Source organism: Poecilia mexicana, unplaced genomic scaffold (genome assembly GCF_051168715.1).
Source record: "Poecilia mexicana isolate PSO_F unplaced genomic scaffold, ASM5116871v1 scaffold_2, whole genome shotgun sequence".
Taxonomy (NCBI): domain Eukaryota; kingdom Metazoa; phylum Chordata; class Actinopteri; order Cyprinodontiformes; family Poeciliidae; genus Poecilia; species Poecilia mexicana.
Genome location: NW_028263371.1, coordinates 22,603,179 through 22,630,081, shown reverse-complemented (window position 1 = coordinate 22,630,081; position 26,903 = coordinate 22,603,179). Strand labels below are relative to the sequence as shown.

Below are 26,903 nucleotides of genomic sequence, written 5' to 3'. Positions count from 1 at the left end.
GAGAGACTTTACAGTTATTAGGCCACAACGATTTATTATTAATAATTATTAATTTGATGTTCAGTTCAATTCTAAAGAAATTTCCTTTTAAGATTTTTAGTTTTGCAAATAATGTTTGAGTTTTTTAAAAATGAGAAGAAAAACTAAAACATGTAAAACTTCAGCAGTTAGGATTGTGAAATAAAATAACAGTAAATGTTCAGCTCTTAAAACCATTCCTATCACTAATATTCTTATTTATGACACCAGTCACATAAAGTAGTGGGGTGGGGGGGCGTTATCAATAAACTGCACTCACTATCTGCATTTAAACATATTTTCAAATTAATTGAAATGTATTGATGCTCATTCATGTAGAAGAATAGTAAATAGTAAAGACATGAGACAAATTGGACAGTTTGAGGTTTTTAAAAATCATTTGTATGAATTTATCATAATAAATGGAAATTTATCTACCATGAAACTTAGAAAACCAGTTTCCAGATAGAAAGGTATTTTTGCTCCCCCTGGTGGTCAACATCTGCTAAGCTTTCTAGATTAAATCTGGACTAAATCTCTCGGCTTTATTACCCAAATGATTCTGTTAAATTGAGAAAATACAAAGTTTACCACAGGTTTCCTGAACCGATGGCTCAGTTTTGTAAACTTCAGATCGTTCCAGGTCTCTGAGTCGATATGTTTTTTCTCCTCAGATGGACAACCGTCCCATCGTTGGGAACGGAGGATTCCCCTTCACCTCGCTGCCCAACGGAAAAACCTGCCTGACAGAGAACAAATAGGACCGCCGGGACGCCTGGACTCCAACTTGGACTGAAACTCGGACTCATCCGTGGAAAACCGTAAAGACTGGAGTGACTAACGAGGGTTAGACTGAAGAACGGGCGAAGGACAAGTTCAGCTTTGGTTCAGGTTTGGTGGTGTTGGCTCAAGAAGACAATCAGGACGATTTATCACAGCTGGAGAAATATTTCCTCTTTTATTAAATAATTTTTATGATCAGCATCTATTTTATTGTAATACTTCCTCATATAGGTATCAAGAGTCTTCAAATTAACCCATAAAAATGGAAGAGAAATATTTTGAGTCATTTTTCCTTCAGATTTAACGTTCATAAAGCATTAAAAACATTCATTTAAAACACTTTTTATCGCTGGTGATGCACACAGGCAGTTTGAGGTGGTTGGAAGTGAATTTAAGTAAAACAGGACAGAATGCGAGCTGTTTGGTTCACCACAAGGGGGCAGCAGTTACAAACCTGAGGGACTCCTAATCTAAGTCGACGCCTAGAGGCCAAAGGTGGTACTGCACTCCACAGCTCCACTCATTTGTTTCCCATTTTAGCTCCATTTAAAAAAAAAAAAAGAAAAGGACGAGAACACTGAACCAGCCGCGTGTTTTTCCCGCTGTCGTGTTCAGCGCACAAATGTTCCGCTCCGACCTGAACGCCGAGCCGGGTCGACGAGTCACTGGTTGGTTGTTTGGTTGCTGTTTTAATCCGTCTCCATTGAGTTCATTTCAACTGTCCCGCAGCGGGGAAGATTTGCTTTGCAAGCAGACAGGGTATAATATAAAAACCATGAACATAAACGCACAACAGAGTGACGTCATCATCCTACTACGAGCCTGGAAGTCGAGTCGATTCAGTGAAAACAGCTGCTTGTTTGTATATTTTAAAGCTTCGTCTCTGAGCCAGATCTTTCTCTTCTCTTCCTTTCGTTTTAGTTTATTTTAGTTTTTTCTTCTGTTGTTTTGTTCTTTTCTTGTCAGGGGGGGTAAAATACAGACGGTGCCTTAAACTGATGGAGCTTTAAAAAGAAAAAAAGATTAAAAAAAAATAAAAAAAAAGGGAAAATATTTAAAAATTGACCAAATTTACTTTATTAGTTTAAAGCCAAACTTTGAGATTTGTTTCACTTTAAGGTGTTTGATTTGCCAAAGCACAGAAACATTTAGGATTAGATTCCTGGAGCCACTTTATAAAACTAACCTGGCACAAATTAAAACTTTAGCACTTAATTTTTAAATGGTAACTCTCGCTGCGCTCTGTTTGCACTAGATTTAAAGATAAAAGTTTATTTTAGCAAGGCTCACATCCTCCTCTGTGTCTCCATATCCTTCAACCGTCCAGCAGCAAAACACAGAAGTGAGACAGTGTAAGGCAGCTAATGTATATATAAAATAAGGAAAATAAATGGAAAATCTCATTCATAGATGCCTTTTAATTGACATGGTTTTAACAGTTCAGCCCAAACTGAACCAACTTTAGTAGCGCTTCTTCCAGAATAAGAAAAAAATAAAATAAAGGGTTTTCATCAGATTTTAGAGGAAACAGACTTGAATTGAACCAAACTTTTGAAACCAAAGCCATCTAAGAAGCTTTACTCCTGAGGATACCAAAGGGAATGTAGCATGATTAACATTTTCCGGAACGTTCAGGTCAACATCCAGGCTTAAATGAAACCGTTTTTAAACATTTTTAACCACAAACGCGCGCTCAGGTCTCACCGCGAGGTTTATCCAATCTGCTCCAGGTTTCCTGTTGGTTTAAATGTTTTGCACAAGTCAGAGATGGAACTCTGGGAAATGTAGTTGTCCAGCATTCAGCGCTTCTGGAAATGGATGAAACTCCCTGAGCGTTTCCTCATGGAGCCGAACGTTTGTTCAGATTCAGTTAGAAATCCAAACCCAGCATGAAGCGCTTCATCCTCAGTCAGTGCCTTTGTTTCACAAAGTATTCTATGTATAGAGATATAAATATATATTGTTACTCTCTCTTACACTATAAAAAGTCTTCAATATTTGACCTATATGCTTCAGACCTAAGGAAGCCTCCATTATGCAGTATCTATCTGTTTGTACATACATTCATATGTGTAATCTTTCATATATCCTGTATCGTAATAATGTATTGCCTTTATTTGACCCACGCCTCTGTTATTTTGTACATTTTCTGCACAGCTCATATATAACCTCCTGCTCCCGTGTATTTTTTTTTCTCTTTGTTGTGTCTCAATATTTGACCTTTAAATCTGTATCTGAGTGTTTGAGTCAGACTGTAAATCTCCACCATATTAAAGGTGATCTGATCACTGCAGATCGTCTCAAGGTTTTATTTCATTACAAAACGATCCGAAACGGAACTGGATCGGATCTGGATCTCTTGAAACTGGAGCAGAAATGAGCTGCAGTCCAGATCCGGCTGTACGGAGCTCTGCTCAGCCCATTTAGGACTGTTCAGGAGGGATCACACAACTACTGTTAATCTTACTTAAAATTTGGTTTGAATATGCAAATGGTACCTGTGGTTACACTGCGCTTTCATAGTGCATTAAAGTGCATCTCATACACAGGATAGGCCAAAAATCAACACATCTCCAAAGTGATTTAAACTTTTATTTTGCAGGTTTACACACTTTATTGATTATTTTTAATTAATCAAACTAGTTAATGGAATATTATTCCTTATCCAGCTCAATGTTTGCTCTGATTTCTCCAGCTTTATCTAAAAATTAATGATTTATTTTTAAAAAAATCTAAAATGTACATAAAGCAGTTGAGTGTGATGGTACCCTGTGTCCACCAGGTGGCAGTGTAACCACTTTAAGGCAGTTGTGGCATCAGTGTTGCTCCCAGTTCAGCCTTTAATGGTTTCCTGTTATTTTCAGCTGCATCAGTCATGAAGCTGCCTCCACCGTGCATCACTGCAGGAACATTTGTGTTATTTTGGTATCTGGTAGTTTAGGAAGTTATTTTTTTATTTTGTGAACTACAGAAGAAGAATAGTTTTCATAAATAAAGGTTGGACAATGTCAGCTTGAGGTCTTGAGGTGTCAAATAAAAATAGCACCACAGTTGTTAAACAGTTTTAGTGTCCTGTGTTTATGTCGGACCTGGACTTACCACAAAGTTTATACCTTATCACAGCATTCCTAGTTTTCAATAAAATCTACGTCTGTAACCAATTATTTTAGTAATTGATAATTCTGACGATAAAAAGTTGCCACTTCTGCATTTTTTCTATAATATTAGAAGTAAATTAAACAATTTAATTTTTTTTTTAACAAGAAAATATTCATTTTATTGTCTAAAACCCAATAAGGTAGTGCTCCTGAATGCTTTTGGAACCAAAGTTTGCTTAGAGAACGTTCTGTTAGAGAACGTGGTTGCAGCTGACTTTAATCAAATAAAACTTTGTGTAAACTTTTATTTTAAAGTGATTTAACTTCCGGTCTAAAACCAGAAATCTGCTGACTGAATGAAACTTAAATATTTCTGTCATTTTTCAAAGTTCAATTCAACATAATTTTCACTCTGACGTCACGCGCGCGCTCCCGTGGTCTTATCAGATCACTGGAAGCGCGCTCCGGCCGCAGAGCAGCAGAGATCCTGGAGGAGGAGGAGGAGGGAGAGGAGGACGAGGCGCATATGGAGGCAGGAGCCTGAACTCCACCGGGATGAGTTCACCCGGTTCCGGGATGCTTTAACGCGCCGTCTGGATCTGACGCACACCAACAAAACTGCGCCAGAAACCTTCCTGACTGCGCGCAAACAGAGAGAACCACCTGCGCTCCGGTTGGACTCCCGGTTTTGTGCAGTAATCGCCGCCGCAGTCGGACTTCTGGCGCTGTTTCTGACGGTACCGGTGCGGAATGAGTAAAACCAGCGCAGTGGAAACTGAGAAACGTCGCTGCAGCGCCAGCGGATTGTCTGGGACGGATCCCGCTTCACCGACTCTGAACTGATCCTGAATGAACGCAAACATGTACGCTGGGAGGAAGCGCAGAAAACCGGCGCAAAGAGGGTGAGTTCTAAAAGTGCGCAGATGAAGGAAGGCTGTCCGTCACTAATTGTGGACATGTAAGACGTATTAGTTACACTTTAAGTCGTCCCCGTTTAGCAGCGGCAGACAGTTTGTAAACATGGGATTATCGCCCTGTAATTGACTTATGAGGCCGCACAGCGCCCCCTGTGGGTCGCAGTGGAAGCGCCACTCCGGTCAAACAGTTAATTATCTCGTCATTAATTATCAGATTATCCAGGAGCGGATCTAGAGATATTAGAGCCCCGGGGCGCAGGAGGCCCCACAGCGTTACTCTGATTCAGGGGTGTCAAAGTCAAATGGATGGAGGGCCAAATAAAAAATTTAGCTACAAGCTGAGGGCCGGACTGATCGAATGTTCATTGAAATTTTTTTAAATGAACCATATAGTCTAGTGAACCTAATTGAACCTACTGAAAACCTAACAAATATATTCCAATATGATCAGATAAATAAAGCAATATTTTCTTATGGCTCTGTCAGTAATCTTTAATTTTCAACAGACACAACTGAAATATTTTTAAAATATAATTGGACTGAAATACAATAAAATAAAGTGCAAAAATCTATTAATTCACATATGTCAGAGTCAAGGCATTTAGATGTGTCGCCGGCGACACATCTAAATTTGCAGTACCGTAATTCCGCCACACGTAGCGCTAAGTGGAAAAATTCCAACGGTTTCTGAAAGGGGAGACGTTGCACTTTCCAGCAAGTATCGGGTTAATACGGTAACTTCGCAGCTGCAGCTGCAGAGAGTGTAATTAATCCGGGGGGCACTCGTTTAATAGACGGTATATTTCGGCAATAACTTGGTGGATATTGAAAGTTCCGGTTGTTATGGATACATGGGTAAGTACATCATCTCACAGAACATTTAAAGAACTACTTACAGTTCAAATAAGGAAGATATTTTTTTTTCAGACGGGGTGCCGGCTTGCTGCGGTCTGCGGGCCGGTTCTAATAATAAATCAAGATCATCCCAGGGGCCGTAAAAAACCTTCTCGCGGGCCGGATGTGGCCCGCGGGCCTTGACTCTGTCATATGTGCTCTGATTGTTTCTGTTGTACATTCTGATTATTTAGTGATCCCTGTGCCAGAAATTAAGATTTTTAATCTGGATGTGTGTATTTATTACCTGTTTTTGTATGTATTTGTGTTATTATGGTTTTGTAAATATTTCTTCCTCTTTAGATATGACAGTTGTGAGATTTCTTCAATCATCTATGTGATTATTTTCTAGACTCTTGTGACTTTTCTGATCATTTTGTGTTTTTTTCTAACTAAATATATCAGTTCTTTATTTAAACCTGTTTATCATTTTGTGAATGCTCTGTCATTATATAATATGTTTTTGTCTCTTCATGATATTTTGCTGTTTTTTTCTGTTTAGATTCATTTTTTGTCTAATCCTTTCATCCATGTGCTGATTATTTTTTGCTTCTTGTGGATAATTTTTCTTTTGTAATGTTTTAGATTTTTGTTCCTGACCATAATGTCAGAGGTCTTTTCTATTTTTAAATCACAGATCATTTTACAGAGGGCTGCACAGTTGGTAGAGCTGTTGCCTTGCAGCAAGAAGGTTCTGGGTTCAATTACTGGTCCTGGTCTTTCTGCATGGAGTTTGCATGTTCTCCCTGTGCATGTGTGGGTTTTCTCCAGGTACTCTGGTTTCCTCCCACAGTCCAAAAACATGACTGTCAGGTTAATTGGTCTGTCTAAATTCTCCCTAGGTGTGTGTGTGCATGGTTGTTTGTCCTGTGTGTCTCTGTGTTGCCCTGCAACAGACTGGCAACCAGGGTGAACCCTGCCTCTTGCCTGGAACGTTAGCTGGAGAGGCACCAGCAACCCTCCCAAGCCCACTGAGACACAAGGGTGTAAGAAAATGGATGGATTGATATTTTACAGCTTTTTCTTTTTTTTTTTTTTTTTTTTTACTGATGCATCGATGCCTCTTTACTCTGAAATCCCAAAATAAACTTCAGTCCAACCAGCATTCATCAGAACTCACCACATATTTCAACCTTCATGCAAAATGGTTGGTGTGCAGGATTTCGTTTTTTCCTGATGCTGGTATTTCCTGACCTCCAGAGTTAAACCAGTTCCCGCTGAGGGAACCAAAACCAACCCATCCAAGCGGCACCGCGACCGGCTGAACTCAGAACTGGACCGGCTGGCCAGCCTGCTGCCCTTCCCAGAGGAGGTCATCTCCAGCCTGGACAAGCTGTCCATCCTGAGGCTCAGTGTCAGCTACCTGCGCACCAAGAGCTTCTTCTCAGGTGAGGAACGTGCAGAGACACACTGAGCGAAGCTGGTCGAGACGAGACAGAGGCTCGGGTTTCAGAAACGAACCGCCTTGATTCTGATCAGTGAAACGAACCGAGTCTCCAGCTGCTTACTTCTGTTTTTAGCTACTTTAGCTTAGATTTGGCTCCACTGTGAGTCTTAAAGTGTTGATATTAATAATTCATCCAACATGAGCTTGAAGAACAGTCGGTTCTACACACACACACACACACACACACACACACACACACACACACACACACACACACACACACACACACACACACACACACATACATACATAGGAGGCTGATTTTTGATAAGTTTATTGCTATAAACAATAATGTTGTTTTGTAACCTTTTCCAAGTAATATAATTTTAATGTTGTCAAAGGGGCTGCACGGTGGTGCAGTTGGTAGAGCTGTCGCCTTGCAGCAAGAAGGTTCTGGGTTCAATTCCCGGCCCCAGTCTTTCTGCATGGAGTTTGCATGTTCTCCCTGTGCATGCGTGGGTTTTCTCTGGGTTCTCCAGTTTCCTCCCACAGTCCAAAAACATGACTGTCAGGTTAATTGGCCTTTCCAAATTGCCCCTAGGTGTGTGTGTGCATGGTTGTTTGTCCTGTGTGTCTCTGTGTTGCCCTGCGACAGACTGGCGACCTGTCCAGGGTGTACCCCACCTCTCGCCCGGAACGTGAGCTGGAGATAGGCACCAGCACCCCCCCCGACCCCACTGAGGGACAAGGGTGGAGGAAAATGGATGGATGTTGTCAAAGATCAATAAATTCTAATAAACATTTAACACTGAAACTAGAAGACATTTTAAATATCCAAAAGAAACAACAAAAACAACAAATAAAATTAATTGAATTCCTATTTTCATTTTGGTAAGGAAAAGAGAAAAACAATAAATCATTCAAATGGAAATTATTGAGCTTGTTTAAATTTATCATGTGATTAACTGATTAACTGATTTATTGATTATTGCGACACACACCTGCAGGATAAAACTAGTTTTAATTTTTTTTAAATATCAGATTAATTGCACTCTATATGTTGATTAACTTTCTAAGCTTGAAAATTAATATGCATTTTTTAAGAAAATGTTTTATTGTCTCAAACCAAACATGTTCTGTGGTCAACAATTCCTCATTGACCACAGAATTAGACAGCAGCTGCGTTTCCATTACAAATGTGTGCAAAACTTTGTCAATGTTCAGCTCATGTGAAACCCCTCCACCCCCACAATTTTGCAATAAGAAATGCAATTAAAATCACATGAATAAGTTTGTTCCCGTAATAAATCATTAAAACACGCTGCACCATGATCCTGCAGCTACTTCCTGTTTTCTTCTTCTTCATGGTTTGAACCAGTGGCAACTTCTGGTTGTTGATCATGTGACTCGTCAGACAAAAAAGTCTTTTCAGTGTAGCTTTACTAAATAAATCAAAACCAAAAGTTCTTCATCTAAGCAGCAAAATGAGTGTTTCATTATGCTAATTTATTTTTGAAATGTCAAATTGTAAACTCTGCTGTAAACTTTGTAAGAGGCTTTAGGTCAATCTAAAAAGGTTAAACCTTTTAGATTAATCACATGAGTTAAAGTCTTAGTGTTGACAGACCTAGTTAGATGTTTTCAGGTCCAAATTCTTCCAAAAACCACCGGATCTTCCAACGTTCTCAACCAGAACGGCTCTTCATGTGGGGAACATTTTAATAGAGGGTTTATATTGAACACACATCCAGCCCTCCATGTCAGAATTAGGTCAGAGCCTCCATCTCCATCTAAGTGGCTGAACTCTGCTCGACCTCCTTCCATCCAGACAGCAGAGAAACCCACCAGGACTCGGCCTCTTCTCGCCCGTGGCCAGGAGCCGACCCTGTCCTGAAGGCTGAGCCGGCCAGTAATGTAGGTCTGGGGAGACGGACCCATTACTGCGGGCACTGAGGAGATGAAAGAACAGAAACGCGGGGGGATAATCCACTCAGGGGAGGCTTATGGGGCTTTAAAGGGAGGGGGGCGCGGCGTGAACAAAGTACAGTCCGCTCTCTGCCGGCATCCTGCAGAAAAACTGCAGTGTTGGGACAAGAACCTGGGAAGATCAGAGGAGTTTTCTCATGAGGTCACAGTCAGAAAGTTAAAGAGGATCTGTTACGTAAAATTCATATTTTGTACATTTTTATACTTCATTTTGGGTTTCTGCTGCTTCTAAAATCAGTCTGAGCTCTTAAAAACAACCATCCAGCTGTTTTTAGGCAATCAGTTCATGTTTTTTGGTGACTGGAAAATGAGCTGTTTCATAAACCTCCTAATTGTTGAATCACTTTCCTTGGAAACCCCATCCAAGCCCAGCCAATTACCTAGCAACCCCAACATCTTTATTTATCTGGTTTTAGCGCTGTATGCTCTGTACAATGGCTGCTGGAAAAAACAAGTGTTTTGTTGCCAACTTACCATCCAGGAACCACTTGCTGCATTCTCATTAGTTGTCCAGGAGGCTCTTCTAATGCTTTTCAAAAATGTACGGTTGTATAATTGTGCATTTGTTTCCAGCCATTTTCACTTGTGAGTGTGAACGTTGAATTGGGGGTGATGAGAAGAATCTTTGGATGAATCGACACTAACACTGGTTTCACACTTGATAATCTGGTAGACTGTTAGATTTGGGACCAAAACTACAACACATGTTCCATTTCCAGCTGCTGTGGTTCTGTTTCTCTCATCAAACCATCCAAACCCTCTGAACAACCTGTTCACCTCCTCACCAGAAACGTACTTATGAGTTTTAACTAAATGTTGATTGTCCTGTATGTATATATATGAGAAACATTACATTAAACGTCAAAAATTAGGGAGACAGAAACAGCGAGCCGTTTTAGTTGCTCTTCTTTTCTGAATAATTCATTCCGGTCTGCAGCGTCGTTAGCGTAGTGTAGCGTAGCATGGGGGTTATTCAGGTCATGGTGTGTGTCATCGTCCCCTCAAACAGCTGCTGATGAACTGTCGCTCAGATTAGGTTCAGCTGCAGAACGCAGATCTCCGTTCTGTCCATCAGTGACGTCCTGTCCTCACCAGGCTAGTGTGTTTCTGCTCGCCGCCGTCTGTTATGACGTTTTTAATGGATGTTTTCATGCTCGTCGCTCTCCGTTGTGCCAACACACGTCCCTTCCTATTCGCCGTCGCCCGCCTCAGGCGGTTTTTCTTCCCCTCAGTTTCCGTTCCTGACGTCAGGCGGTTAAAAAGTCCGTTCTGCCTCCTCCAGCTCTGAATTATTGACAGTCCAGATGAAATGCTGCTATCGTAGCAAGACTGAGCCGCATCCATGGTGATGTTTGCTGTTGGAAATAAAAAGATCAGCTTCAAAGGTTTTAACCTCTGTGGCGAATCTGGATCAGGTTCAGTAGAAGGCTTGACCCCTGACCTCTGGATTCTCAAAGACTTCCCCTTCTATTAATGTCTGAACCTGCTGCTTCAGAAAGCATACTGAGTGTATTAAAGGTCAAAGGGCACAAAGGAGCCACTTCAGTCATTTTAAAACATGCCATGTTTTCTGAATATTCAGCTTTGCCTTTCACTTCCAATTAGGCGTTAAAAACGATGAAAAGTTAAAGATTTTACTGTCTTATTATTAGATATTGGAGTCAAGAAACCTTAATAGAACAAAACCTGAACCTTTGTATGTAAGACTTTGCTTAATTCAAAACCAAATATGATTTTTGTGTGTTTGTTTGTTTCTATTTCTGAACCAATGACGCGAAAACCTGTGAAAAAGTCGCTGAACCGAACTTCCTTCTTCACCAAATGGAATAAAAATCAAAATTTAGAACAAAAAAATGAGAAAAATTACCAGCAGATGAATTGGCACAAATATTTTTATTCTTTAAAGTTGTCAGTTTTTGTTACTTGCTGTATTGATCACAGATTTTATATACATAAGTTGACAGTGAATTAAGAAATACTGCCATCTGCAGGTAGTAGTTAGAATCACAATAATTGAACGTTTTTGACCATTTTTGCTGAAAATTATCAATAAACTGGAGAAATTTCCGCAATTTCAGAACAGCAAAACACCAGATGGACTGGATAGTGACATACACCTCTGGGAAACAAAATGCTGTAGCTTTCAACACGGTAGCAAGCTTGGTGGTGGCAGCATCATACTGTGGGCCGGTCTTTCAGGAAGCATATAAGATGCTAACGTATTTAGGGTCATGGAGGAATATGGCTGCTCAGGTGAAACAAGAAGGATCTGATGGAAGGGAACCAGCAGATTTTGGTTTACTTTGATTATAGTGTGAAACATGAGGCTGTGGATGGAAGCAGCTGAAAGTCTTACTTTTCTACAAGGTCCTTGAAGAGCTCATGGGATAATTTTAGTTATTTACTTGGTGAGTTTTAATTATAGATTCTTAAAACCCCAAAAGGAACCTTTGGTGCAGTGTCTCTAACTCATTCCTGTCTCCTCCCACAGAGGCGTTGAAGCACCAGTCTCCCAATGGCATCAGCAAGAGCAGCGATGGAGACGGTGGCGGCACGACGCCGGGAGCTGCAGAGGGCAGGATATCAGAGGGCGAGCTTCTGCTTCAGGTGGGTTCCTCTGTTACCCTCAGGGTCTCAACAACATGTTGGTGAAGCTTTGCTGCTTGTTTTGGTCTGATGGAGGAGAGGCGGCTCTGCACAGCAGGGCAGGAACACAAATTCTGTTTGTATTTTGTTTTTTAATAATGCACTCCTGAGTGAAACCAGTGGCGGCCATATTGCTTTACAGCTGCATTTTACAGCATCTATTTATTTGGACTTTGAATTCAGCACAAGATGTGAGGGCCAGGATAAGATTTTATGTTTTACAAAAAGTCATAATGTTACAAGAAATCTTCCCAAGAAGAAAAAGCGGAAAAATTGGGAAAATGGAAATATTTTTTTGGTTTATTTTTGTTGTTTTTTTGCTCTCACATTGGATCAGAACTGGTGCTCTTTGGAGAAGTTTTATTTTTTCCATTGCTACAAATTGTACAAATTTTCACTAAAATTTGACTATAAGCCAGAAGCCAGGTGTGAATTTTATTATAAAAGTATATAAATCAGATTTCTGACCCTCTTTGCTCCAACCTGTGAATTATTCAGCAGCCTGAGTCTGATGCTCAAACCAAGAGTTGGAAAAAAGATGGAAATGAGAAGCGGAGTAAATGTGTCGGATCGGATGAGGAGCTGGTTCTGCTGATGGTTGTAAACATGATCTTCATCAGTGAGACGGATCTGGATTCAGTGTCATCACCTCCTCACTGAACCCTGAGGCTCCTTGAAGATGGCGATGGAGGTGTTAGTCATCCATCGGTGACCTCCTCCTCCTGCTCCTGACCTGACCCCCGCTCCGATGCTTCCTCCTCCCTGTCAGCCTCTGTTGCAGTTTGCTTTGTCTTTTATCCTGTTTTATCCGCCGCTGGCCCATTTCTTCTCTCTTATCTGAAGGCTTTTTTATCCAACTGGAGTCTGATTGAGTCAAAAAAGCTCAGGGTGAATCAGAGGTTGCAAACAGATTACGCTTATGCCTTTTCCATCCAATGAAAACAAAACATTGGAGTAAGCTGATCTAAAGATGGGATTATTCCACATCCAGAGAACCAGATTCATGTTTCCCTTCATGTGTTTCACCTAATTTGGACTCTGACACCGCACTGAACAGAATCACGGCATGATGAAGGAGCAGATGCTGTTCTCTCTGCAGGCTCTGAACGGCTTCGTGTTGGTGGTCACGTCTGAAGGAAACATCTTCTTCTGCTCTCACACCATCCAGGATTACCTCGGCTTCCATCAGGTATTCACTCATCACACTTCGGCTCTGGTAGTCAAACCGCTAATACTGTTTTTTTTTTTTTTTTTGTCTGAAAAGTCGCTAAATATAGCAACAAAGTCTGTAAAATGGCAACAGTTGGACGACTGTTGTTGATCACAGTTGTGCAGATGTGACCTGACAGTGACTGATTATCTGACCTTTGTAGAAGAAGATAACATTGGTTTCACTTCTGAGTATCAGTTGATCACTGATCTCCCAAAATGAAGGAAATCTGGGCCGATTTATCAGCCGGGTGATATAATGATGCACTCTTTATTCAAGAACAAATGGAAGGAATCTCCAAATACTCCTAAAAACTGCCTGTTTTAGTAGTTTAATATACATTTACAGTAGTTCTACTGCAGAACTGTCTTCACATCCACTCTTGGGGGTTCAGCCAATCAGCATCAAGGAAAACGAATGGCACTCCGGGATTGGCTGATTCTCAAATTGGTCAGCCAATGATGTGTGAGGAAGCATTGCGTGTTGGTGTTTCATCCTCACAAGCTGTTTTCCTGGGAATATTTTAGATATGTGATATGGAAAATGTACAAAAGTAAACATTTTCCAAAAATAATTTAGAGCCAAGTCTGAGTACTGAACCGCTGATGTGTGGGTGTGACAGTGATTTATTTCCATATGTTTCACAAGGCAGTGTCATATTATCTTAGCCATGATGCTCAATGGCTGGACACTGTTGTTTTTTCATCCAAAAGCAAAAACTTGTTCTATTATAAAGACAACAAAATTTGAATGATTTGGATTGGACTTGCACTCATAAAGTTATGAACTGTTAAGGATGGAATTGGTTGCATCATGCTGTGGGGGTATTTTGCTGCAAGAGGGACTGGTGCACTTATCTCAGTAGGTGGCAGCATGAAGATCATTATGTGGAAATATTAAAGCAAAATCTCAAGATTTTAGCCAAGAAAATTGGGTTCTGGGACGTTGAGGGTCTTCTAATGTTCCTCAGCATGACATTATATTAGCTGCAACATAGTTTAAAGTCTGAGGTGTTTTGGAGTGGCCTTTCTGGTTTAGCAGATCTGTCAAGTGGAACTGGCCAAAATCCAGGCAGACTAAGATGAACAGGAAGTAAACCCAAAACATTTTACCTAAGTAGACATTAAAGGTAATTCTCCCAAATACTAAGAAGTTCATAAATTCCTGATTTGATAAAAGTCTCTTCAGTCTGATTCTATGGTTCTGTGTCTTTTTATACAGCGTGTGTAAATCTTTGGTTTTAAATCCACAGTAGTGAATGTATGTCCCTGAGTGGGCAGAGGAGCGGACCAAACGCACATATGGGCCATGAGGTGTAATCCTGTTAGCGCCACAACAAAGTGCTGCTTCCTTCAGTCTAATCTTATTTCAGACAACATGCTTACAAATTTAGCCTGGATCCGCCGGCCCGTCTCACACCATCACAACCAGCGCCAGCACCTAACCCTGGACTGGAAGCTGTGGTTTATGTTCACACTCTGGATAGGAGCGTACAGTCAGGTCGTACATTTAGCATCGGGTGTGATCATCACCTTTCACCCCTGGTTTTTCACCCACCCGCCTGAGGCCCGTCTCCTCCTGTTGACCAAACTACCCCAACCTGAAGCAGGAAGAACCCAGTAAAGAGAGTGAGCACCGTTCTGACTGGAGCTTAAAGTTAGTTATTGGATCATGTGCTGAAGGCTTGTCAGACACTTTATCTGCTTTAACAGTGGAGATTAATATAATGGGATTATCTTAGGTAAAGTATGCATCCATTCTTTACCTCAGACTTGGAGAAATTATACTAAACCATTTAGTTTTCCTTCAGATGGAAGAATAACAAGAACCCAGTTCATCTCACTGGGTTCTTTGTGCTGATCTGAGTGAACCGGACACCAATCCAGGGTCCAGATGCAACAGGAATGTTTAAGAAGCATTTCACACAACACTTCTGTCTGTCAGAATTCCTTCTGTTGACCCGGCCGTGACTCCTCCCCACCGGGAGGGCGGATCCGCTCACGTCCAAAGCTGGGTCATGCTGGTTCTGGACGGTCCCAGCAGGTTTCTGGCTTCGGTTCAGCCATCTGAACTAAATAATAAGCGACACTTGATTTCTTTTGGCTTCACTTCAAGGCTGTCGGACTCCAACGCTCACCTGTCTTGCAATGTCTGGTGGAGCATATAGAAGTTAGAATGTGGAGTTCATCTCAACACCTTGTGTTTCTGGAAGACCAGCAGAGGGATTATTAAAGGGCAACAGAAGAAAATGTTTAGGGTTGAAGAAGTAAGATTCTTAATGAAAAACATCTGGGATGAGTCAAACAGAAATCCTTCAGTTAAGACAGAGATCTGGTAGAGGTAGATGTCTGGTAGAGGTCTGAACTGGTCTGGTATAGATACTTGCTGTTCTTCTTCCCTAGCAGCTGATTTAAAGTACAGTTAAAGGATGTGGACAAAGTTGTTGCTGATTGTACATTTGAAAGCCTCGCTATGAAACCACCAACTATTATGAGCCCAAATCAGACGCTCTCCGATCAGAACTCAGTTGAAAGATGTTGAAGAACCTTCAGTACCTTTGATTTAAGGGTTTCAGTGAATATATGTAGATATTTGAACCTCATCAGAACTATTTTAGTGTAAATCTGGAGATCTGTTGTCCTGAAGGCTGTGTTGTTTTCCCGTCAGACTGATGTGATGCACCAGAGTGTGTTTGAGCTGATCCACACTGAAGACCAGCAGGAGTTCAAGAGGAACCTGCACTGGGCCCTGAACCCCCCGGTCAGCCTGGAGCCCCCCACTGATCCGGCAGGTCTGTTTCCTCAAACACTCACCATCATTCCCACAAATATTCTGCTTTCTGTGCAAACGGGCTGAACTAAAACCTAAAGAGGGGTCAGACGTGAGGTCAGGAAGCGGCGAGGAGAGGTGACCTTTGAGAAGTCGCAGCAGCAGCAGCAGCAGCAGCAGCAGCAGCAGCAGCACCATGCTCTCAGATGCTCTTACTGTACACTAGAGTTTAAAAGCTGTCATTCTGCATTAGCTTCACACAGCAGCAGCAGATGTAGGTCAGCCTGTCCTCCCATAAACTGCCACTTCTTCAACACTTTTTAACCAAACTGTATCTGCTCAGGTGAAGAGCTGACGTCTTCCTGCCTGGTGAGCTACAACTCTGACCAGCTTCCACCGGAAAACTCCTCCTTCCTGGAGCGAGTGTTCGTCTGCCGCTTCCGCTGCCTGCTGGATAACTCCTCTGGCTTCCTGGTAAGTCGGAAAGAAGATGTTAAACATCCAGAGCTGAATGGGTGGGAATAGAAATGGAAGCCATTGTTTAAGCCATTATTATTGTTCCAGTAATCCACCTTAAGGAAACCTTGGAGTCCTGGGGACACGGCTTTATCCTTTCACCTGCTCTGGGAGGAAGGAAAACAGAGGAATCTGCTCTGTTAGAGCTACAGCTGCTCCAGGGGGTCAGAAGGTAGAAGCCAGTTGCTCTTGACCTTCTGGTACTGAGAGCGAAGACGTGGTGGTCCTGCCCCCAAAGAGGGACTTTAGCTTTAGCTTCTCTGTAATCCCTCCTGCTATTCGGAGCTGGATTCCTGAACCCACAGCTGCAGCTTCTTATACCCACCATGGTCAATTAGTTTGAGGCCATTCAATGGTTCCTGCACACTCTGGAGGAGTGTAGAAACTCAGGAATCAAGTCTGCAGAAGGATGGAAATAGAGATTTTAATTCATAGATTGATTTATTATTGTGACTGTGGCTCAGTGGGATTCTGAAGCTCTAGCAGTAATAAGATGTGGATGGTGAAGTTGAGCTAATCTTACCAATGAATGTGGTTTATTCTTGATTTAGTGAGCAGGACAACGGCTTCATCTGTTTGCTACCCTTTCCAGTCTTCTATTTGCTCTGCTGACTTCTGCTCTACTTTATTTGCACAGATTGCTTCTTAAACTTGGTGTAATAATGAATATTTACAATTTGCTTTGGGATTTTAGATTTAACACTGTGTATAACTGGAGCAAAACCATTTCTGCTAGCATGTTTTCACTCTACATAAAGTGGTTTAGGTAAATATGACTGATTGTGCTTGACAGGCTGAGAAAAAACAGCTCTTACTCATCTTATGTGAAGGAGTTCTTCTCTGCTCTCATTTGGATTTATGGATTATTGATGATGATGATGATGAGATAGTGATATGATGAAATGACTTCCTTGCAGCCGCTGAGCATCCAGGGCAGACTGAAGTTCCTCCACGGTCAGAGTCGGCAGAGTGGAAGCAGCCCTCCTCAGCTCGCCCTGTTCGCCGTGGCAACGCCGCTGCAGCCTCCCGCCATCCTGGAGATCCGGACCAAGAACATGATCTTCAGAACCAAACACAAACTCGACTTTACGCCGATGGCCTGCGACGCAAAGTACATCCTGCTGCAACGTGAAGGTCTGCCCTCTGGTTGTTCTGAGTATAAGGGTGTGTTCTGGTTTGTTGGCCATTTAGAGGGAAAATCGTTCTGGGTTACACCGAGGCTGAGCTGAGAGTGCGAGGATCCGGCTACCAGTTCATCCACGCCGCTGACATGCTCTACTGCGCTGAAAACCACATTAGAAGTAAGTCCCAGCTGCTGCCGCTTGATGAAAGGTTGCTGGTGCAAATGACTGGAACTCACTTCACTGAAGTCCCGGATGACCTGCTTAGTCAACGCATGGCGGTGGCACACTGTTATACATGCAATCAAGCAGAGAAAACCTGTACACATGTTCCGAAACATTCATCCCAGAGATCCCACTACTGGGAATGTTGCCAGTGATGTAGTTTCCTCTTCAGATGTGCTGCGGCTCAATGATTCTTGGGATGAAAGAAGTTTGTTTCTGCTGGTTTTTATACCAGACAAATGTTTTTACTGCCTACAGACAACATCACAGCATGGTGGGAGTCATGCAGCAGAAGGAAATCTTTAGTATTTATTCCTGTAATCTCCCAGAACATGAGTCAAAACAAGGTCACAGATCTAATCACCGTTAACAAATAATCCCCATTTTTCAGCTTTACTTCAAACCAGGCTGATGCTCTCTCATCATCCACGTTTAAAGCCATGAGATTCCTCTTGTCAGTGGATGTTAAATGTTGGATTATTAGAGGAAGTGAACTATAATGTGAACGCCAAGCAGACCGGAGACCACTTCAAAAGCAGGAAGTGGACTAAACGCAGGGCATTCTGGGTAAATACAACCAAAACATAAGATAAACACTAAAATCTGATGCCACTCCATTTTAGTTCACATTTTGTGAAGCTGTGTTCAGTGTCTTCAGAGGGTTTTGTGTAATTTCTTTTAGTGGTTCTTGGTGCAGCGCCTCCACAGGCGAGAGGGTGAACTGATCTGTTTGACACACTGCAGAATGAAAGTGAACTGCAGCAGCTAAAAATGTATCAAATGCTGTAACTTTGACCCCCAGTTGAACCGAGTCTACCGGACTACCAGGTGTGAAAACACCCTCAGACTCTCTGATGGTTCAGAAGGAATTTTGTCGCTTCGGTTCATTCAGTCGATGACCCAGTTTAGACCAAAATACTAGAATACCTTCATGTCTGCTGTGTCTCAGTGTTTGGCAATTATGACCATTATAACTAAATATTGGTCTCATCAATTATCTACTCAGCTGGGCCATCAAATATCTGAGGTGGTGAGAGATTTTTTTAAAGAACTGAGTGCCAGTAAGGCATCCACTGACTCACCAGTGAAGGTTGAGCTGGTTCTCCACCTTCTGGGGACCCCTTTGACCCCTTTGACCTCTTTGACCTCTCTGACCCCTTTGACCCAGCTGTCATTGTGGCTGTGGTAAAGTCCCTGCTCTGCTCATTACTCTGTCAGCTTCTGGTGGTTGAGACTGTAATGCATGCAGCACTTAGTGTTTGAACTGATGAAGCTCCCTGCTGTGTCTTTACTTGTGGTTGAATAAACGCACACATCCGAACGCAGCTGCACCTTCACAGCTGGCTGAACAACCGAATTGCAGATTAAAGAATCACTGAATTTGTTTACCAAAAGTTAAAAGTTTGATAGCTCATATACATCATGAGCTTCTACATGTTCCCTGATGTGCTTTCAGTGATAAAGACGGGTGAGAGCGGGCTGACCGTCTTCAGGCTGCTCACCAAAGACAACCGATGGAAGTGGGTCCAGGCCAACGCCCGACTCGTCTACAAGAACGGGAAGCCGGACTACATCATCGCCACCCAGAGGCCTTTGGCGTTAGTGCTTCTTTGAGACTTTGCCTCTTCCATTGTGAGTTTTCCTTCACTGACATGTTTGTTCCTTCAACCGCAGGGAGGAAGAAGGAGGAGAACACCTGAGGAAGCGATCTATGCACCTTCCCTTCACCTTTGCCACTGGAGAGGCTCTCCTGTACCAAACCAGCCACCCGCTGCACGGCTTCCCTGACTCCTCCCACGGCAAAGCCAGAGGCAGCAAGTCCAAGAAGGGCAAAGTGGACAAGAGTTCCTCGGATGAACTGAAACCCAACTCACTGCTGGGGGTGCTGATGAGTCAGGATGAGTCTGTGTATGTCTGCCAGCCGGATGCAGAGTCTCGGACGTTGTACCACGGCAGCAGGCCTGCTGAGTCTGATAGCTTGTTGAGCAGCACCACCTGGAGTATTGTCTCCAACCGGGAGATGGGGACATGCAACGGAGACAGCTTTGACCCTCTTCTGTCAACGTTGGACTCTCTGTCACTAGATGGAGGGGAAACTTGCTCGAACAGTGAGCTCTTCAGTGCTTTAGAGAGTCTGGGCCTAAACGCTGATGACCTGGAGCTGCTCCTGTTGGATGAGCGGATGATGCAGGTAGAGCTGGATCCCAACCACGTTCCCACTCTGACCGACCTTCTCACCAATAACGAGATCCTCACTTACGTCCACGACACTCTGCAGAGTGAGATGGAGAATGAAGTCCCATCTTCAGACCCTGACTCCGCCCCCCAGCAGCCATGTTTGATACCTGAAGCCCCTTTGGACCCGCCCACCTTCAGGCAGCCCATCGTCCAGCTGTCGCAGCAGATGCAGCAGCACATCCAGGCTGCCTCGCATCCTGCGGTGGTCGAGAATCCAGCTGGTTTATCTGACAGTCTCTGGGTGGACCACCATCTTCAGACCCCACTTAGTGGTCCACAGCTGGACGCTGAGCATCTAAACCCACATCTGGACTCACCATGGCAACTGCAGATAAACACTGAGAACACAGCCTCAACGAGCTTCCAGAATGGATCTTACCAGAACCAGAACATGACTTTCCCCTTAAGCCTGGACGTTAGCCTCCCAGATTACTCTTTAGATGCATGCACCACTCTGCTGAACGGCGAGGCAACGCTGGATGTTCATCAGCATGAGGGTGGGATGACCACAGCGGCCACACCCGCACATCTGGGTCAGCAGAAACAGAACCCAGCTTCCTGTGTTTCTCATGGAACGGCGCATCTGGAGCAGCAGCGGCGCAGCCTGAGCTCCAGCATGTTCGGCCCCGCAGCAGACGGGAAGGTGAGAAGATGCTAACATGATGTTTCACTCCCTGTTAGCCGTCACAGTCCAACTCCATCCATCCATCCATCCATCCATCCATCCATCCATCCATCCATCCATCCATCCATCCATCCATCCATCCATCCATCCATCCATCCATCCATCCATCCATCCATCCATCCATCCATCCATCCATCCATCCATCCATCCATACATCCATCCATACATCCATCTAGTTTTTAATAGCTTGACATTGTCTTTTTACTGTGTAATAATCTGTGTTGTGTTTGTTGCTGCCTCTTGATCTGGACTCCCATGAAAAAGAGGTTTTTAATATCAATATGTTTTTATTCTGGTAAATCAAAGGTTAAATTTGTCCATCAATTTATCCCTCCATCCTTCGTACTCCATGGTTCTTGCCCCATGAAGCTGAGGTTCTTCTTCTTTGCTCTGAAATGTAACTGAACATCAACACACCAAGAGCTGCTGGATCTGCATCCCTGCAGCTCTGCGCTGCTCCCTTTCCCTGTCAGGAAAATGGATTATTTGATTTCCGAGTCGGCTCTGGAGGCCCGGGGCCGATGCGGAGCTCAGAGTAAACCGCCATGATGCAAGTGGACATGTCATGTAAATAAGATGAGGAGGAGATGGGCCGGGCCAGCACTGAGTCAGTTTAAATTCAGGAGCCTCACATTTTAGAGGAAACTCCAGTTTGCTTTGTACTGACTGTTCAGTGGAAACACAGTATGTGCACTTGGTGAATAATCTTGACTTCTGCTGGATTTATCCAAATCTGACTGCGCTGATTGGATCCAGTGCTGCCCTGCAGGATTCTCATCTCATTGGCTGAAATGTGTGTGAGCAGCATCATGCATACACAGGACGGCTGGCAGGAAACACTGAAGGTTTCAGTCTTGATTAAATGTAATATAATGTTCCTACACATTTATTTCTACCTTCCTTTGGTTCTGGTGGACACTAAGTGAACCAGTCTGTAAAGACCCGAGGCGCTTACATGGGTCAAACCAAACCAAGAACTCTGAAATGGCTTTAAACCTGCATATCTGCATGGTGAAGTTTGAACAAATAAGATTCCAATGACTCTGATTTAAACATAGATTTTATTTTAGCTTAGTAAGGACTATAAAGATCCATACATTGTAAACACAAATCACAAATCAAATCAAAAAGGGAAAGCAGTTAGACTTCCAGAGCATTCTTATTTTATAAGTTTATAATATTAAGGATTTAAAACGGTAAAAGCTCCAAACCCTGTGGTTTATCTTACAGCAGGCAGTCACACTTAGCTCAGCTGCAAATCCACAAACAGGAAGAGGAAAACATGAAGCTGGTGTGATATAAAGTCATTCATGATGTTCCAGTTTTGCGAGCCGTCCTGGATCAGCTGGGCCTCCCTGTTACCATTCACTGTGTCGTGTCTTTCCAAGCATGACGGCAGCGTTTGAACAGAAAAAACAAACTGCCAGATCGGGATAAAGATGGAATGAGTTATGAGTGAGGACAGGAGAGAAAAGTGAGTACAATAATGAATAGAATAAGGCCGGGAAGAGCCGCGGCCGGCCCCCAGAGACGGCTGAGCCCAGCAGGCATCCCTCCATCCCCGCCCTATTCAGCCTCCTCTGTTATTCTTCGGGGTCAGTGGCTGTCGCTGAAAGAAAAATACTGGCATGGGGGCCAGTCAGGCATGAGCGCCGCTGACCTACAATTTATCTGTCATCATTACCTAATGCTGCAAACACAGGACGGGGCGGAGGGAGGCAGCCGTGCAGACAGACACGGCTTGCAGCGCTGAGACTGTCTCTACAAACTGTCTGTACACAGAGATACGTTATCTCTTATTTAACTAGACCAGAGTGTCTCATATTGTCTAGTTGGGCTCTTGGTCTGTACCGTCTCATTGCTACTGGCCTTCATGTTGCGATCTCCTTATAGTTGAAGATGCCATCCATTATCTGATGAGCAGAGGAGAGTTGGGATAAATGAAGCAGTGAATCTAGAGTTTTGCCTTGTTCTTCATTGGAGCAGACTGGAGCAGGGCCCCCTCTGCTACAGACAAAACCTCAGTCTGCGTTTCCATCCCTCTCTATCCTGATGTCACTCCTGACCAAAAATCCTGAACTCTTCATCTTGAAGAAGAGAGAAGCTGGGGATCAGGGCATAAAGCCAGCAAAAGGTGGGATCCAGGATTTATCTCACTCAGGCTAGAGATGCCAACAAAACCTCCTGTGCCAAAAGCAAATATGAGACCCTGAGGTTCCTAAACCAAACCATGGTACCTTTAGCATCGGTAGGCATCTGCTTCCACCTAGCCCTTTGAAACTTTGAAAACATTTAGCTTCCCCTAAATTACTTTTTATGGATAAATTCTAAAGTGCTAATTTACTTGGCTGTTTTAAAACTTTCACTTGAATAAACTTCAACATTTCTGTTAAAGTTTTGATTACGGACTGTTAAGATTCTTCAAGTACTTTAACTAAAAAGTAGGAACGTTTGGTGAGCTCTTTAGATTCTGTCTGTGAACACCTCCAGTTCGACCAGAACATTGGATGGTTCTGGTGTCGTCTAAAATGCAATGATTGAGCTATAATTGTCCGACAATTTCCAGAGGCTTGAGAATCTTTTGGCATCCTGCAGATCAGGTGTGATCTGATATATCTTTTAATTTCATGTAACTGATTGTGTGCATTATCATCTCAGACCATCCAGTTTTGTTTTTAGCTCTTTGTTCAAACTCAGATGATCAAAAAAAGGAAGCAGACCATTTGAGAAGACGCTAAGGAATGAAATTAAACCATCTGAAGCAATGTGTGGTTTGTTTCCAGGTGGAGAACGGCTGCCTCCTCAGCGCCGCCAATGTAGGGTACATCCGGACGTGTCAAATTCCTGGAAGAAATGGAGTGGAGGCTGTGACGGGCCCTGACGAAGCCTCCAACTTACAGGACCCCCAGAAGTCTGGATTCTTCCTCTGACCGGACAAAGCAGGGCAGAGGTGGGACAGATCTCAGCGTTTTAGGGAACGATCAGGAACTTTGGACCAGATCATTTTCACAACCGTTGTTCTGATGTTTCATCTCATCATAAAACTGCTATAGTAAGGAGAAAAGTCCAGGAGAAGACCTCTTTCACTGAAACTGTCCTGCTCATTGAAGCAAGGCTGGATTGTCCAGCCTGACTTCCTGAGTGAGGGGACATCCTGATTCAGATGTCCTCCACTCAAAGGAACTGCTGGGAAGGTCTGAGGTTCTCTCTCCTCATTACTGCTGCTTCTATTCCACCTTTTAAGATTAATATCCTCTTATGCAAACAGATGTTAGTTTAATATGAGCGCGGTCTGAGATAATCTGCAAAGCTCAGAGTCAAAGAGCATTTAAATCGTCTAAACAAGAAGCTTTAGTCAAGAGTTTAATGTCGTCACGTGGTGCAAACACGGACAGGAGATAAACGGCAGCGTCTTTAGGGTCTATCAGCAGAAAACTAGACCCCTGTTGGAGATTTTAAAACAATCTGCAGTATCTTAAATGAAAGTATATCTAGTATTTTGAAGAACATTAGGTGTGGTGTTGGGTGGTTAAATTAAGAAGAGATTTAAGCAGAAGGCTAATGAGATCACTTAGATGTTCTATAGAGACGCAGTCAGAGAGGACTGGATTGGTTGGAGAAAATCGAAAAGCATTTTTTTGTTTGGTTTCCAAACTGGAGGTGCGGGCGGAGCTCCAGTTAATGCCTTGTCCTGGAAACAAACACCTGCCGAGTGGAAGAAAACCCAACTGCACTCACAGGCTCGGCAGACATGAGGACCTAACTGTAAATAAGGTTTTTGCTTTGTTTGTTTTCATGAGTATTTAATTTACAACAGAGAGCACTTAAAACACTGACCTTGTCTACGGGTTCTGTTCAGTCAGGGTAAGAAAATAATTACACCCGCTTTTAACTTTAGGGTATGTTGATTGGGTTCATTGAGGTTTGTGGGTCCTACCACAGTAGACTTTAACTAGGCCATTTTAGCACCTTGATTCTTTACTTTTTCAGCTGTTCTGTTGTAGATTAGCACCAGTCTTTGGGTTCACTGTTGCGTTGATGACCCAGTTTGGTCGGCATTGGACAGATGTCCTCACATTTGAATTCGGAAAAGCATATCCTGAAAACTAAAACAGGGTGTACTTTTTTTAAAAATTGACTGTTTAAAACCAAGATGTTGCTGTGTTACATTCTGGTGCTACTTTATCAGCGGTTAAAGCTGGAGGCTCGAACCAAACCCTGAACCAAGACGCCATCAGAGCTCCTCTTCTCGTACATAAAGAGTCTCTGTTGGTTATCGTTTCCAATCCAAGTGAATCTGAAGGTACCAAACAGCAACAAGGAGGCGGTTCACACCTGGGGTTAAACTAGGTCACCACTTGACTCCCAAGTTGCTTCTTGTCATCAGATCTTAATGTCCGGTCAAATATGCAGATCTACTCCAACATTTACTGGTCTGAAAGATGCACAAACCATCTGCACCTTTTATGCTGAAAGTTTCTGGGATGTGCCTTGGTTTTCTGGCACAGAATCTACTTTTAGGCATTTTCAACTTGGTTAAGATCAGAGCTTTAGGTAGACATTTCCAGAAGGATAACATTAGCATTAAACCAGTCTGGACATGTGTTTGGGATCATTAACCAGTAAGAACACCAAACCTTGTACCATCCAGGTCTTTATTTGAAGAGTACTGAAAGAATTCAGTGGTTTATAAGTCTGAGTCTATATGGCTCCCCTATACAATCCAACTTCCTCTGAACAAACCTCTTATTGTGACCAAACAGTTGAATCTTTTTCCTTAGACCTTTGTCTCGATGGCTTCTTGCTTCTCCATGTGGGCAGCAGGAACTCTGTTTTGGTTGGCACCCTTTCAGTCCATCTCTGTAGTTTGTTTCTTCAAAGATCTATCACTCTAGAACACATTTGGTTCATATTCCTCTGAAACCCAAGAGCTGACGCCCTTTTTCCATTACACAACTCTGAAAAATTGTGTAGCAGCAAGATTACCAATGCCCTATTTTCCTCTGCGCCCCTTGTTTGCCATTGTGCTTTTTGCTTTTGTCTTCAGTTGGACTGGACCTCAGGTGACGTCATACCTGACAAACCAGGTATTATCCGGTACCCAACTGGAACCAGGTTTGGCATTCAGGAACCTCAAACATGCAACACTGGTTCAAAATCACTTTCGGGAGCCAGAATGGACTCCGAATATAGCTGGTGGATAAAACCTTGGTGTTCCAGCGGTTTCTAGTTCTTGGCAGCCCTGGTTGTTCCTGGGCATCCTGACCAATTCCCTTTGCTGCCACCACCGTACTCTCCTTTCATTGGACAGGGACAGTTTGTTACTGGTTTCAGATCTTTGCACCGGTACAACTTGTAATTATTTGGGTTCAAACTACCATTCAGACCCTAAAACTGACAGCAGCACCAGGTGAGAAGAACCTCACGCTCTAGAAGAGCTGCTGCCCTGTTTCCTTCTTCCCACTGTGACAGACCAGACACGCTGCCGTGACCCGGCCGTCTTCTTTCTGACTCAGAAGCTGTTTCTGTACCGAGACGGGTCAGCGTTTAGCATTTAGCACCAAGTTAGAAACCAAAACTCAGTCAGAAACTGAACAGGGAGTAGATCCGGTGTTGAATGTTCTCAGAGTTTTTATCTAACAGGAAGTAGGTGCTTCAGGGCAACCAGCAGACGACAATCAATACGACAACAAAAGGTATTTACTGATCTGCCTCGTTTGGTTTTATTGTTTTTATACTTTAGTAATTTTTCTTATAAAGCGGATTATTTAAGAGCACTTATGAGATCAAATGCTGTATGAAGACAAATTATAAAGCAAAGCATTGTTTTCAAAGAAGCTAAAACGGTATGGTTGTGTATGTGTGTGTTAAGTGTTTGGAAAAGTGTTTACGATCACTGTGCTTACAAACTCTCCCCAGCACTGAAGGGACTAAAAAATCATTTTATTATGTAGAAATATTGTTATAGCGTTCTGGTTTTATGTTTTGGGGAGTTTGTCACTTTAGCTGAAACAAAAATGGTGCCATAAGAGTGAGCCGAAGCTTGCTTAGTTCAGTGTTTCACAATAAAAAGGGCACAAGAGCAGCATTTTCTGTGTTAAAATGTGTTTTCTGATGTTGTTCAAACCCACTTTGTCCGGCTGTTAATTAAACCAAACTTTCATCACACCGTTTTGTCCATGTTAGCCCATTTATTTTGCAACTTTTCTTCACTAAAGCTCGTAGTTGTTTGTCAGACTGTTGTGAAAAAGAAAAAAGAATGCAGTTTTTCTCTGAGATGAGTGTCGAAATGTGCTCTGAGATGCTGGAAATAAAGGATTTTGTGCAATCACACTCATTAGTGTCCTTTTTGCAAACAAGTGCTGCTTTTTTAAAGACATGCTGCTTCCTCACCTACCCACCAGGTGTCA

The 26,903-nt window shown here is 42.9% G+C and overlaps 2 protein-coding genes across 3 annotated transcripts in view; both read left to right on the top strand.

The window, feature by feature from the left end:
* LOC106906524 (aryl hydrocarbon receptor-like) overlaps positions 1-3,094 on the top strand; it is a 43,118-nt gene extending 40,024 nt beyond the window's left edge. For both annotated transcript variants that reach the window (XM_088003770.1, XM_014971837.2), the window contains one exon: positions 693-3,094. In XM_088003770.1, the coding sequence (XP_087859896.1) occupies positions 693-779 (87 nt within the window). In that variant the 3' untranslated portion in view covers positions 780-3,094. The remainder of the gene's footprint in view (positions 1-692) is intronic.
* Positions 3,095-3,244: 150 nt separating this feature from the next.
* ahr1b (aryl hydrocarbon receptor 1b) lies at positions 3,245-26,826 on the top strand. Its single transcript, XM_015013768.2, has 11 exons — positions 3,245-4,801; positions 6,911-7,098; positions 11,575-11,690; positions 12,829-12,918; positions 15,607-15,730; positions 16,052-16,182; positions 17,142-17,335; positions 17,416-17,525; positions 19,027-19,168; positions 19,245-20,451; positions 23,277-26,826. The coding sequence occupies exons 1-11, from the start codon at positions 4,749-4,751 to the stop codon at positions 23,421-23,423; spliced, it is 2,502 nt and encodes an 833-aa protein (XP_014869254.2). The 5' UTR covers positions 3,245-4,748; the 3' UTR covers positions 23,424-26,826.
* Positions 26,827-26,903: the final 77 nt, after the last annotated feature.